The sequence below is a fragment of the Macrotis lagotis genome, chromosome 4 (genome assembly GCF_037893015.1).
Source record: "Macrotis lagotis isolate mMagLag1 chromosome 4, bilby.v1.9.chrom.fasta, whole genome shotgun sequence".
Taxonomy (NCBI): domain Eukaryota; kingdom Metazoa; phylum Chordata; class Mammalia; order Peramelemorphia; family Peramelidae; genus Macrotis; species Macrotis lagotis.
This window is the reverse complement of record NC_133661.1, coordinates 172,412,966-172,427,993: the sequence shown is the minus strand read 5'-3', so window position 1 is coordinate 172,427,993 and position 15,028 is coordinate 172,412,966. Positions and strand designations below refer to the sequence as shown.

The 15,028-nt window shown below is 34.2% G+C and overlaps 1 protein-coding gene across 3 annotated transcripts in view; it reads left to right on the top strand.

Moving 5' to 3' along the window:
• TMOD2 (tropomodulin 2) overlaps positions 1–7,048 on the top strand; it is a 39,216-nt gene extending 32,168 nt beyond the window's left edge. For 2 of the 3 annotated variants that reach the window (XM_074234675.1, XM_074234674.1), the window contains exons 9-10: positions 1,613–1,757; positions 6,860–7,048. In XM_074234675.1, coding sequence (XP_074090776.1) covers positions 1,613–1,757; positions 6,860–6,894 — 180 coding nt within the window. In that variant the 3' untranslated portion in view covers positions 6,895–7,048. The remainder of the gene's footprint in view (positions 1–1,612; positions 1,758–6,859) is intronic. The other variant, XM_074234676.1, reaches the window with a different exon arrangement.
• The last annotated feature ends 7,980 nt before the right edge of the window (positions 7,049–15,028 follow it).

Genomic DNA, 15,028 nt, shown 5'->3' with positions numbered 1-15,028 from the left:
CAAATCATTTGGACTTGCAATCAATTGTGACAAGAGTCAGAGGAGAATCAGATTAAATTTGTGACCTTTAACTTACAGATTATCCAAATCAAATATATGATTAAACACCTATTTCACAAGACACATAGAAGTCCTGGGCCTCAAAGATAAATTGAAAATTAATCCCTGCCTTCATTGTACTAGGAAGTATAACACGTAAATAGCTAGAGTAATACATAATCATTTGAGGAAAGATCAGTTAACTATGAAGGAGAATCAGTGGACAGTTTGCAATGGTGGACTAGAGTTAGTAACCCCTGAATTCAAATCTGTCCTCAGATATTAGCTAGTTATGACCTTGGGCAAATCATTTCACCTGTTTGCCTTAGCTTCCTCATCTATAAAAATGAGAAGAAGAATAATAGCACTTATCTTCCAAGGTTGTCATGAGGGAAAAATGAGATAATATTTGAAAAGCATTTTGCAAACCTTGACTTGCCATGTAAATAGCTATTATTATTGTTGTTGTTTGTCATTATCATCAGAAAATATTATATGAGAAATTGATGTTATTATTACTATTACCTGAGTTGGATCTTGAAGAAGGCTAGGACTTCTAGAAGATAAAGGTAAGAGGATGGAACATTGTAGGCAAGGAGGATGCCCTATACAAAACCACAAAAGCAGAAATTGTTATGCTGAATTTGGGGAAAGTAGGCCAATCTGGATGGAATGTAGAGGATGTAAAAGGGAGGAATGTTCAATAAGCATTAAAAGGTAAGTCATGTATGGGTTTAAAGTGCCAAGTAGAGAAGTTCATATTTTTCTCTTGATGGAATGGGGGCCTCTGAACTTTTATGAGTCTAGAAATGGTTAGATTTGTGCCCTAGGAAGAGGTCAAACTGACCAGTTGGTGAAGTTTAATATTATTGACTTTCAGATTTGAACCTATAGGGGCCACATTCAATAATTACTTTAGTAAATATGATGTCATTTAATTTTTGAGAACTCCATTTGATTATTTATCCATGTTAAAACAGAAAGATCTTAGTAAGCATCTGGTCCAACCTCATCATTCAACAAAAGATGAAGCAATTTGCTTAAGGTCACATAATTAAATTAGTATCAAAGCAAGCATTAGATCTCAGATCTCTTATTTCCAAGGCCAAAACTTCTTCCATTACACCATACTGCCTTCCTTACAAACATTCGGTAGAATACAAGTACCACCAAATATTAACTTTGGTTTTAATTTTCTCTCCATTTCTCTTTTTTTTTTCCTTCTTCATAAGTGATTTTCTCAGTTTCTTCAATCTGGAAAGATTAGGAAGTCAGGTGGCAGACACATATCAATTGATGTTTACTTTTAAATTTGCTATGATGACATTGTCTAAAGCAGAATCTTAATTCAGTTGGATAGATTGAGTTACAAATTAATCTTTTTTTTGCCTTTATCTTTTAAAAGCCAAAATAAACCTACTCTTTTTTCCTATTAAACCTATTAGTGATTTGATTTATATCTCATGAAAGTAAATGTTTCCTCTTCTTTCTTGGTGTGTCTTCTCTGTGTGTGTGTGTGTGTGTGTGTGTGTGTGTGTGTATGTATGTTTGTATACCTCTATTCACAAACCAGAGACAGCAGTTGGGAACAGCGGTAGAAATGGAAATTGCCCAGATGCTTGAGGAAAATTCAATGATTCTCAAGTTTGGATACCAGTTTACAAAACAAGGGCCACGTACCAGGGTAGCAGCTGCTATCACCAAGAATAATGATTTAGGTAAAATATCATAATTTTAATAATGGTTATTGTGTAGCTTTTTAGATGCCTTGCATTTAGTGGATGATAGAATATTTAAAACTACAGGAGCATGATGGTCATTTTTAGACAGTTCCATCTTTACATTTCAAATAACAATAATTTAATAAATGACCATTCCTATTAACTTCAGAATCATTTAGTAGTACTTCATCAGAGTCATTGCTAATGGAATCATCCTAATACTCAATACTTATGGTTTACCTAAACTAGATTCATGAACATGGTTTTTTCCCCCTAATGTTTTGATAACTGTATTTCAATATTACTTATTTATCATGTAACCCAATGGTAGTAAATTTTATGCATTTCAAAACATTATTTAGAGAAGGGGTCTATAAGCTTTCCCAGACTGATAAAGGGGTCTAGAACACAAGAAAAGTCAAGAATTCTTGACTTAAACCATTCCATCAAAACAAGAATTTCATCTCCTCTTACCATAAGTAGCCTTTGGTTTTTGACTTATCTTTTGTTTTTAAATCTTATTTAACTGTACCTTTTAGGTATTTAGTAAATATTCACTAATTCAAATTAAATGCATTTACACATTGTCCTTAACTATCATTCCAATGGGGAGGAATAAGGAGTTATTCCCTAAATCACTTACATTTGACTTTTAGGATTCTTATTTACTCTTGCTTTTAAGGGTATGTCTGATCTGGGAGAATTTACAGAAATTCACAGATTATCTGTAAAGACTCAACTCAAAAGTATCTAAAAAGGAACTGAGACACCCTCCAAACAGTTTCCCTACTTAACTTTCCTCTCTTCTTCCATTTAATGCTGGGGGTGGATAGCACTGCTTTGATACTAATAAGTACTGACTGAAATATTCCTACTCTCTTTTTTCCTTTGATCTTGTTAGCCATCTGAAAATATCTTTTATAAAATTGGTCACGTAATTCAATTTAAAAGGGGGCTACTTCAAAACTAGATCTTCTTACCTCTTGATGGTCAGTCTATGAAATGGTATTAAAGTAGATTAACCATCAGAAAAGTTATTTGAACTGTCTAAAGTCATAAGGAAATTAGAAGGAAAACTTAGTGTGAGTAAGCCACATTAAAGAAAAAGAGAAGTTCATTGGGTTATGACTTTTGCTCCTGATCCATGAAATTTTGGAGAATCAAAAAGCTGCTAACATTTAAGTTAAAGGCAGTTTTAAATCAGCCATTAGATCCAGAGTTGCCTGCATTCTCACTGATAATTTTTAAAAGTTAATAATGGGGGCAGCTAGGCGGCGCAGTGGATAGAGCACTGGCCCTGGAGTCAGAAGTACCTGAATTCAAATCCAGCCTCAGACACTTAATAATTACCTAGCTGTGTGGCCTTGGACAAACCACTTAACCCCATTGCCTTGCCCCCCCCCAAAAAGTAAATAATGGGAAAGTTGCAAACATGTTCAAATTTTAATTTCATAGTTCCTGATGTGTTTACATGAAATTGTAGAGGCAGAAGGAAAGGGAAATTGTAACTTCTATGTGCCAGACACTTTTACACAAATTATCTCACTTAATTCTTACAAGAACCCTCTTGAATTGGTACGATTTTATCCCTAGTTTACAATTAAGAAAAATGAGGTACACAGGGTAGTAACTTGCTGAGGTCACACAACTAATAAACATCCCAAACTATATTTTAATTCAGGGCTTCCTGAGTTAAACCCAGCATTGTAGCTATTGCAGTACCAACCACCTCAAACAATTCCAGAACAAGTCAGAAAGATTTCTCTTCCAGAGTTCAAAAATAGTAAATGTATTTCTCTTCATCATTCTTCATCATTCTCTCAATGGGAACAAGACTTCCAGATCTTCTAGAAGTCAAATCTCCCAAGCAGTTTTTTTTGGGGGGTAGGGGGAATGAATGTTTTATAGTTTGTTGATGAGGCCTAGATCTTACAAGTCTTACAGGCTAATTTTAATATCAGTTAGTACAGCCTTAAATAAAAAAATGAATTTCATCAGTGAGAAATTGCCTTGCTCCAATATATTTCTCCAGTCTTTGTATTGTCTTGCATGTGACCATACTTTTAAAAGAATGGTTTAGTGACTGCATTGTTTTAACTAGTCTTTTCTCTCTCCTCCCAACTTCAAGAAGTCTATACCACAAAGTAGATGGATCAGCAACAGTCCCTTACATTGCCAGGTCTCTGAAAGTATTTATTTATTTTCTAAGTTTTTATTTGACTGATTTTTTTTTAGCAATATATTTTTTTAAATTCTTGATGGTGTTTTTCATTTTAGATTCCTTTACTTTGTTCTGTTTAACTGATCCCATTTTTGTGATGGGTTTGAATGATCCTTGAAATGTTTGGCTTTCACACCAATCACTGCACTATTTACACTCATGGAAGTGTGCTCTTTAAGAATTATAATTTTTTCACTTTTCCCTGGACTAGCATCTATTTTTTAAAACCACACAACTAAGAATTGGTCAAAGGAGAGCTACCACATTTGTGTGTACCACTAAATTTATAGCACTCAGCTGGTGAAAAATGAACAAAAGTCAAGAAATCAGCTCAGAAAGGTTTCATGTAAGTCAGTCTACTTTCATGGGAGCACACATACATTAAAAAATGAAACCATATATAAATCATTGCTTATCCCAAGTAATTTGCACATCATTATCACCTCATACATATATTACTTTGCTCTTTGTTCAAAAAATCTCTGAGAAAATGTTCATCCTTTGATGAAATTATCAGAAGAGGATGGTCAATTTCTTGTAAACAATTTCCTACAGTAGACTACATTTATAGTTATATGAATACAAGGTCCCATTTGACTATAAAGAAGCATTTAATATGCTTGAGCTAAAATATTGCCTTAAATATTTCAACAGTATGGAAATAATGCAAGATTACTTCACAGAATCACAGAATTGAGATTTCAATGGCCACCTAGTCCAAACAATTCCTGAAGAGAATCCCCAATATATCTAACAAATGGTCAGGCAGCTAGGTAGTACAGAGTTTTGGACCTGGAGTCAGGAAGATTCTTCTTTCTGAGTTCAAATCCAGTCTCAGACACTTACTAGCTGTGTGACCATTAGCTCTGTCTCAGCTTCCTCATCCTATTTAATACTAGGCACTATGATAAATGCTTTATAAATATTATCTCAATTGATCTTATAATAACCATGAGAAGTAGGTGCTGTTATTATCTCCATTTTGCTATTAACAGAAACTGAGGCAAACAGTTTAAGTGACTTGCCTATGGTCATATGGCCAGTAAATGTCCAAGGTTAGATTTGATATCAGGTCTTCCTGAATCTAGACCCTATCCACTGTGCCACCTCATTAGTATATAGGCAATGTATAGAAGAACAATCCAGTATGTTAGGTGAACCCCCTCTGGAAAATTTAGGGACATGAACAAGGGCTGCATGTGGTCATTATCATTGGAGGGAGTCCCCACAGTGATGAGGTTTCAAGTAAGTTGAAGTATCAAAGAATCCAAAAAACAATAGTATAGCATCTTATTTTTGTAAGGTAATGGGGTTAAGTGACTTGCCCAAGGTCACACAGCTAGGTAATTATTAAGTATCTGAGTCTGAATTTGAACCCAGGTCCTCCTGACTCCAGGACTGGTACTCTCTCACTGTGCCACCTAACTGCCCTAATAGTATTATATCTTTATGAATCAAAGAGATTGATTTTGCTGCCCCATCTGTTTCAATTTGAGTTTAACACAATAGACAGACATATTTGGTGCCTAGGTTTTTTGCCTTATTTTATACACATAATCAGTGTATAATTAAATGGTAAAACATACATAGGAAATACCTTGTTGGAGGAAAGTCTTTAAACTTATATTTTGCTCTATTGAATCAAGTGGTTTAAAAAAAATCAAGTTCAATTTTCAGATTACTAATAAAGATTTAGGGGCCCTATGACAATAATTTGTTATGTAACCCTCAATTGGTGCCTGGTGACAGGTATTTCTAGGTAATTGCAGTGAAGGAAAGAGTTGTTAATATCATCCTAGTTTCTCTCCTACACTCCCCACTTCAAATACTCTTAATTATAACTGGGTAATAGGTGCATCAGGATCAGGAGTTCTTTTTTCTTTTTTTAACTTATTTTTTTAATTTTTTATTTCAAGGCAATGGGGCTAAGTAACTTGCCCAAGGTCACACAGCTAGGTAATTATTAAGTGTCTGAGGTCACATTTGAACTCAGGTCCTCCTGACTCCAGGACCGGTACTCTATCCACTGCACCACTTAGCTGCCCTAGGATCAGGAGTTCTTAACCTATTTTTTTTTCTTGGTGACATGGACCCCCCCTTGATAACCTGGTTGAAAGCCTGTAGTTGTATCCCTTCTCAGAATAATGCTTTTAAATGCATAAAATACATAAGATAACCAAGGCAATCAAATAGATTGAATTAGGTCTGTGAAATTCACATGGGTTAAGAATCCCCTTTTCTAGCACTTAAAATGTAGTAGGTATTTTATGAAGGCCTCCTGACCTAACTAGATACTTAATATGAAATATTCTTATGTCATAAGCACAAAATGCTATTTATTCCAGTTTTGTGCTGAGTAAGAGAACTTTTCATTATAGAACTTATCTTAATTATTTACTAGTGGGAGATCAAAATTGTGTTTTAGCCTTGATCTGAGAGAGTCACTTTATTTACAACTTTTAAGCTGACATAATGACTATAGCCCAGCAAGAGTTAGGAGGCAAAAAAAAAGGTTGAAGTTTCCTTGGATGGTCAGAATCACTTATCAGAAAAAAGACACTTTAAAACACACGCACACAAAATAAATCTGACAATTTGCTTGAACAAAAAAAATTTAAAGGAAGATAGGGCAGCTTAGCTAGGTTCTCATAATCTCAGAGATATACCATCCCAAGACCTTTTAAAAAAATGTTCAGATGATTCTGCTCCCATCCATAGACACAGATAATTGAGAATTCTGATCAGTATATTCTAAATACATTTTATTTTTATTTTGTAGGACTGTTATTTTTGTGTGTGAATATTTAAAAATCTAAAATGCTTTGAATAATAGTAATTTTATTCTCTTTAAATTTATTTTAATTTCTCTTTGGCTTAGTTCGCAAGAAACGAGTAGAAGGAGATCGACGATAACCCAACCATCGGAGAAGTACTGCTCTGCCTAAGGCAGCTATCTGTTAAGATTGCAACTTTAGACTCTTGCCCCTCAGAGAGACCATTTTTGCAAAGGTCATTCATTTCCGTTAATTGCTCCCACTTTATTGACACCACTAATACGTTAACTTTATTTTGTGTGTGTGTGACATTATTTCTCTCTGATGAATAATGTGCACATATTTTTATTTTCATCATGTGTGATTCTGGCATGCACAGTGAACAGTGGATTGATATAGACTTTAGTTGAGTGGCAAGCACCAGAAATAACATTAACTACCTTCGTATAGGGATTTCTTGCCCAATTTATTCAGTGTAACCAACTTGTGTTTTTACATCCCACAGAAGATCATTTTTAACCACAAAGAGGATTTTTAGTAACATAAGGTATGTTTTTAGGTATAGTTGTTTTTATCAAGCCCTAGCTCTGTTTACATGCACTGCTTTGAGTTAGGCTAATTGTACCAGAGACATTCTGCTGACATAACAAAAGAAATGTGCCAGTATTGCCAACCCTACATTGGGTGGTAAGAGTATAAATGGATTCCGTGGGACTGGAAAATTACTGAAAGAACATGTCCTACCTATCCATGGTGGGTCAGTAGTATCATCATCACATGTGGAGGAACATCACTTTACCTTTAACAGTCTTAGGAAAACAACTACAAAATATTTACCAGCCCACAAATATATTATTTACCAGTTAAGAGATCAACAGGTAGTGAAATTAATTAAAGCTCTCTTCACTTCTTCTCCAGCATAAATGATTTCTTACTATCCACCAATGATAATTTGAAAGGCTGTTTTAACAACATTTTTAACATTTTAACAAAAGGTAAAAAGCTCTATATTCCTTTTAAATTCACCATACTACTACTCATCAAGATTTATTTTGAACTGCACTTTTGAGATGCACTGTTTGGACTAACTATAAACCTCTGTGGCTTTGTCTACATAGTGCCAAAACAACAGGAAAAAAAGGTGAAAAAATCAGATCAGATCTATATGCCTCTTTTGTCTCCCCACTCCTGAAGTTCCCACTCTTTGGGAACATACCAGTACAGACTGGATTTTTCACTTGTCCCCTTGGTGTTTCTCATAGTGCAAACATAGCCTATGAGAATACAAATGACTTAACTGGATATTTAATATGCATAATGTTTTTTACCAAGATGTTCAGTACTGAATGAAAGAAAAGCATGCTACAAGGATAGGCAGCTGTAGGCAATGGTGCCACCAAGTGGCATCTGAGGCATTCTGCAACTCTTCTCTATGCATATTTCTTTTTTTCTTCTTTTCTTTCTGTCTCCCATTTCTTCTATTTTCTTCCTAACTTCCTTTTTCTTCTTCGTCCTCCTTTCCTTCCCGATTTTTCCTTATCCCCTAATTAAGCATGGGCCTTGCGGGTATTACCAGGTGGCACACACACACACACAGAGACCAAATTCAGAATTTAAATTCTATGGCCAATTATCTCTGCCATGTAGACACAATTTTTCTCAGTAGCATTAAAATAAGTTAATAAGAAAATATAGATATGTTGTATTACAACTCTTAATTTGGAGATTACTGGATCAACATTTAGTATACAGTCTTTTTTTTTAAATGAAGTATTCTTAAGCACTATGTCTTGTGTTATCCTTATCTATATCCAGGTATTCAAAATGGCTTAATATTATTTTTTCTAGAATATACATATATATATATATACATATATATATATATATATATATATAGTGAGGGTTATGGTCAACATATATGCTGAATTCTAATAGTCACTTTTATCTGTTAAATGAGGAAGTTGGATTTAAATTCTTTAAGGTTTTAAAAAAACTTGATAGCTCCAGCATATTAGTGGGACTTTTATAATCACCCTGAATCTTCCCTTTCCAACTTTATAGGACATCACAAAGTCCCGAGGTCAGGGAGTAGGGGAAAAAACCATCTCCATTCTAAAAATCATCATTGGACCAGTTCTTTTGTAGAATCACTTAGTTGTAGCCAGCAGCCTCTACTTTCACCAGCCATCAAATATCACATTAGAGGCTAACTAAACAAATGTCTAAGCTTACCACCATTTTTAACTTGGCCTAGTGGGCTAAAGTATATTTGGTCTCAAGAGATTTACTGGTTGTATGAATACAAGCAAGTTCAGACACATCTCTGAGTCTCAATTTCCCTATCAGTAAAATGGTGTTATTACAAACACAGGGTTGTGTGAAACTCAAATGATAAAATGTGTGTAAAGCATTTGCAAACTTTAAAAGCATTATATCCATGTCAGTTATTTTTGTTTCTCTGTATATATGCTGACACCCTTGTTCAACCCACATGCAAAAAACAAAACAAACAAAAAAATGAAAAAACAATCTTCACCTCAGAAAAACTTTTCATCAATGAAGAATTGAGGAAGACACAATTAATTATTCCCTAGCCAAAAGTGAAATAAAGTATATACCCTATATATCATATATCAGTGAACTGATGCATTTTGCATGATAATCTTATAAAAAATTTAAATAAATCAGCCTGAATTTACTATTATCAGGACTGCAGTAAATACACAGTATCCCCCTCAAGTAACTTGCAATTTTGTCTAGAAAGAATCTTTGCATTTCTTTGTAGATCTTTTGGAAAAAATGTGAAATAGAAATTTGTTGCAAACACTTTAGATCTAACCAGTTTGAGAGCAGGGAGCTGTGCCTTACCTAAATTCTGTATATTCTACCTATAGTGCAATGGGTGCTTAATATATCTTTTTTTGATTTTAGTTGCAATTTAGATATATACTTAATACCCAGCAGGTGTTGCTAAGGAGAATAATTTAACTTCAGAATACTCTTTCCCCCTCTCCCTTTTGGAGGATTTTTCCTGGCCACACCTGTCTCCACCCATTGAGCTGGCCCAGATCGTGACCTTCATTTGAGGTTCTTGGCTCTATTCCCTCTTCCTTCTCTCCTGTATGTTGGAGAGGAGCAGAGGGTGAGGAGAGGTGTTGAGATGAAGAAAGCCAAAAAGTCCCTTGTTCAGAACAACCCCTCAATTAGTTCAGGAGGACTTTAGCCTATGCTAAGGATCCCAGGACCACATGACCTTTTTTCCTCTCTCTGCAAAATTAAAAAGGTTAAAAATACAAGTTATTCATAAAATTCATAAAGCTCCGAGCACCCAGAAAATCTTTGTTACCAGAATAAAAGTGAGGTGTTTAAACTAGTTGAATTCTGTACAGTTGATTATCCTCAGACTTACCTGACTCTCCTTATCACACATATAGCAAAAATATCAACTTCAGGATACAACAAAGAATACATTTAAATGATCTCTTTATATAGAAAACCATAATTAAAAATGCAAATAATCAGTAAGTGAAAAAGTAGAACATAGAAAAGAAACACAATAAAAATTATGCTATCCATTGGAAGTAACAGTAAAAGAAGAGAATAATTAAAATTTTGTAGAATTTTTGAAGACTGATTGCTAATGCAAAACCTATGGTTTCTTCTCTGTAAAAGAAGAGAATAATTAAAATTTTGTAGAATTTTTGAAGACTGATTGCTAATGCAAAACCTATGGTTTCTTCTCTCTTCTATAATTACATAGGTCCTGGAAAAGGGAAGGTTAAAATAACTGTTCTACCATAAAGCAATCATTATTATCCTTTAATTTCCTATACTCTTTCCTGCCTTGAATATTTAATTATTTCCTCCTAAAAAAAAAAACAAGAACACCTAAATTCATAAGACTCCAGAAGTGGAAAAATAAATGGTGTGGTATTTCCAAGGGAAGTTTAGCAAAACTTGATAAGGGAACATAGGAATCATATTCTTAGCAGGAGTTAGGTCTCTTGCTAGTTAATTGGCTAGTCTGTAAAGATATGTTTTAAATTCATTTGCAGGATAAAGAAGGTGATAGACATCCCTCTCCCCACCCCTCACCCCATTCCTTTTCTTTTCTTAACCATGGATTTATTCATTTTATGGTTTGGATATTTGGAAAACTGATTGGGGGGGGGGGTGGTATTTGAAGGGAAGGAGGAGGAACTGAAGGCTAATTGCCTAATGGCAAAGCTAATAGCAGCTCAGCTCCACTCCCCACTGAGCTATTTCCTGTCTGCTGTACAAATAGCTATTATTGCACCATCAGTAAAAAAGGGGACTAAGAACTGAAAACTTTAGATTTGCAATCTGATCCCAGGCACAAATCTTTCCAGGGAGACTTCTCATTTATAGATATGCAAAAGGCTCTTCTTTCCCACTTTCACTCATTGGCACTGGGGAAAAGGGAAAACATCTGAAACTTTCCACCATCATTTCCATTTTAAGCCCAAAAACTGAACTGTTTATGGAGGCTGGTTGATTCTCCATCCAGGGGCAGATGATCAGAATAGTGAGACCAGAGGAAACCTTGGTATGGTTTAGTTAAAGGAACTAGGAATATTTAATCTGGAAAAGAGAAGACTTAAAATTGGAGGGAAGAAGGCCTAGCAAGGTTCAGATATCTGAAAAATTGGCATGTAGAAGAATAATTACTCTGTGGGTGGGAATGTATAAAAGAAATTAATTTCAATTCAAATAAAAGGAAAGATTTTCCAACAATTTAAGTTTAAAAAAAATGGAATTGGCTGCTACAGTGAATTTCCCATGTCATAGTAGATCTCAAAAATGGAAACAGAATGTTCAGCCCTTGGGGACATAGATGGGATTTATGATGTGAATAAGGAGTGAATTAGATAATTTCTGAGCTCCCTTCCAACTCTTTCAGCTCTGATCTCTTATTCTACAACTTGCTGGGCCTCTTCCTCATCCCAGAATTTATCAGTTTTTGATAGTAAATAAGGTAAGGATAGACAGAGGAGGAGAGGTTCACCAGAGGTCAAGATTTTGTTTGGGAAATTTAAATTGTTAAATTTCCTTATTTTACATTAAATCTATAAGTAGAATTCCATTATTTTTTGAGGGCTAGAAGTCTTTTAAGACATATACACGGTGATAAGTTTTATTTATTTTTTAAATAATTGTGTCACTTTGAATAGGGTTGTAGAAGAAAATATATACATAGGGCCTCCATGTGAACTGTGTACCTGATCCTCCTGGCAACCCTGTCTATTCCTCCCAATATGATTAGTTTGTAGGGGTCAATGGGACAAGGAGATATTTTCTTCTTCTATTTCTACCTTTTTCTATCCCTAACCTGGATTTGTTTCTCAAATGGTATTAAACAATCTGCCTAGAATGAGCCCTATTCTAATGAAGAAAACTATGATAACAGGAATTTGGGTCCTGGGTCAAAGGCTGGGGAATGGAACAGAAAAGGCATAAGGAAAAGGAAGAATCAGAAAACAGGAGACAGTTATTTGGGTCCTGGGTCAAAGGCTGGGGAATGGAACAAAAAAGGCATAAGGAAAAGGAAAAATCAGAAAACAGGAGACAGTTTGTAAGGTGGCTCCTTTTGTTTTCAAGCTCCAAGAGTTCTCCTTAGCCAGCAGCCTCATTACAGGTGCTAGCTCTGGTGCTAAAGGGGAAAATCTTAACCCATTTTATGTCAGATTAGGTTTTCCCCTTTCATTGCAGCGGTTCATCACCAGCAGTCAAATATTGGTGGTAATACCACCACCACCAAGACCACCAGGAACTTTTATGATCTAAAGGCCCTTACAAAATACCCTCCTATTTCATCACCATTCTATGAAGATGTGGGAAAGTAAATAGTTATTTACAAGTCAGAAAAGAAAGGTATTTTTGAGTTAGGTTTCAAATCATCGGTGTAGTCAATAAAAGGACTAAGTTTTCATGCTGGCTAGTAACAGCATATACAATTATTTATTGACTCTAATGAAGGAGAAGCAGTGACATGAATAACCCGAAATATAAAATAATGCAAATATTACCTTTCCATGCTTATGAAATGAAGATAATAATGCTTACACTACCTAGCTTACACAATTATTTCATTTCCTAATTATCCTATTTGTTCACACAAATCCCTTTATCCTTTTAAGTAAATATTTTATCACTAAATGAGATAATGTGAAAATGCTTTTAAAATAATGCTATACGAATGCAAGGTGGTATGGTATTTAGTGTTAAAATGCATTATATTTTTGTAACAAATCTACCTTTCTCACTACCATATTTATTTGCTTTGGTCCCCTTAATCCTCTCATAGCAGAAAAGTTTTGTTACTATTTAGAGGGTTAACAATTAAGTAGCATAAGTTCTAATTCTATTCTTGCCACTTACTAGCCCTTTGCCTAAACCTCACTTTCCCTTAACTGTCAAATGAATTAAAATTCTTTCCAGCTCTTATTTGATCATTTTTCAATTACTTACAATCAGGAAAATCTGATCTGCTAATACAATATAATTTCCCTTTTGGTAGAGTCTCTGAAAGTTTGATAAGAGAATAAAATTTAAAAAAAAGTCAAGAGGCATTGAATAAAAAAAATTCTTTTTTAACCCTCTTCCATGACTTTTACTAAGTCTTTGAAGGGATTTCTAATATGCACACTGCCAAGGAGAAAATCAAGTGGATGGGGGAAAAAATATAACATTTTCTCCTTCAAGTTGGAGATAGTATGGCAGTATGAAAAGATCTAAAAGTGTGTAAGAGGAAAAATACACTTAAACATAGCATATCAATTATTTTACAGGTCCTGAGCACACATTGGTTAGTTAGAGTTATGGAATGGTGGGCAAGGAATAAGGAAGAAGTCTAAATAAACTGTATAGTGAAAAATTGGATGTGTGTGAAACATAAGGAATCTTTGTTTTAGAACCAAATATTGCTAGTGACAATCTTTAATTTTAAAAAATAATATATTCCAATTTCAAATGATTATTTCCTTCAGCATGAGTTTCTTTATAATCTGTAATAATATTTCTGAAATTATTTTAAATCAACCCTTCAGTTATATTTCAATTGCTTCATCAGATCAAGAGAAACAAACATGAAGTATCTCATCCTACCAATGTATGCATGCTGCTCTGTAATAGTATAATCAATTTGGATGCTTTATGATATTTGGCAATGTGAACCTGAATTATTTTTTTGCCCAGAGCAAAGGAAATGGTACTGTGGTGAATTGTTTGAAGTTATATAAGCAGCAGTGCGTGAATGTATTTTCACTGGGCTAGCTCGCTCTTGGTAAGTCTATAAAATCTCATGTTCCTTTTCATTTATTATTGCCCCATCTTACATAGCTGCTTTCGATCATTAATGAGTTAAAAGGCCATTTTTCCATCAGTTGTGAAGCTAGTGAAGTTGAACACAGTTAGCAAATGTATAATATAAAAAATATAATTCATAAGGTGGATCCCTGAAGGATTTATGAAAAAACAGTAGATTAGAACTGTAGGAGAGGAATGGAGAAAGTGCTCTTGCTAGTGAAATAACAGCTTAATAAAGTAAATTATCCCGAAAAGATTATAACTGATTAAAACAGGTAAACAATTTTATGACTCCTCAGGCACTAGCCAGGCCCAATATTAAATAGAATATGAAATAATTATTGGTCAAATTCTAACTGCTATCAAAGGTTTAATATTGTATTTATTTGTTCCAAATAAAAACTTAAAGAAAATTTGGGGTTACTAACATGTCCTTTAAAAATGAGACAAAAGTCCAAGTGTGTCTAGATTATCTTTGTATATATCATTTCATGTTATTCTTTTTTTTCCCAAATAAAATGCCCATGTGGAAATAAAGTCTTGTGTTTGTACTTGTATATAACAAAATGTGAAATGGTATATTAATTTTACTTAAAGAGCAGGAATGATTTTAAGAAAAGAACACGGACTAAGGGGTCCAGATCACCTGGGATCTTTCTAATTCTGTTGTGACTTTGTGTCATTTGCTACAATTAATGCAAAAGTGCTTTGTAAACAATATATATATATATGTACATATATATATGAAAGGCATTTTTATTCATTTTTAGTTCTACCTTACTCTAATCATATCTCCCTAAATACTTAGGATCAGCAAATATATGTGAAATGAATGAATGAAAGAAAACCATACTCAGAATACCATCTATTTTTATGACATACAACATAAGTTATCTTTCAGCCTTTGCTTGAAATCCACCATGAAGGGAGCTGCCATTCTACCTACT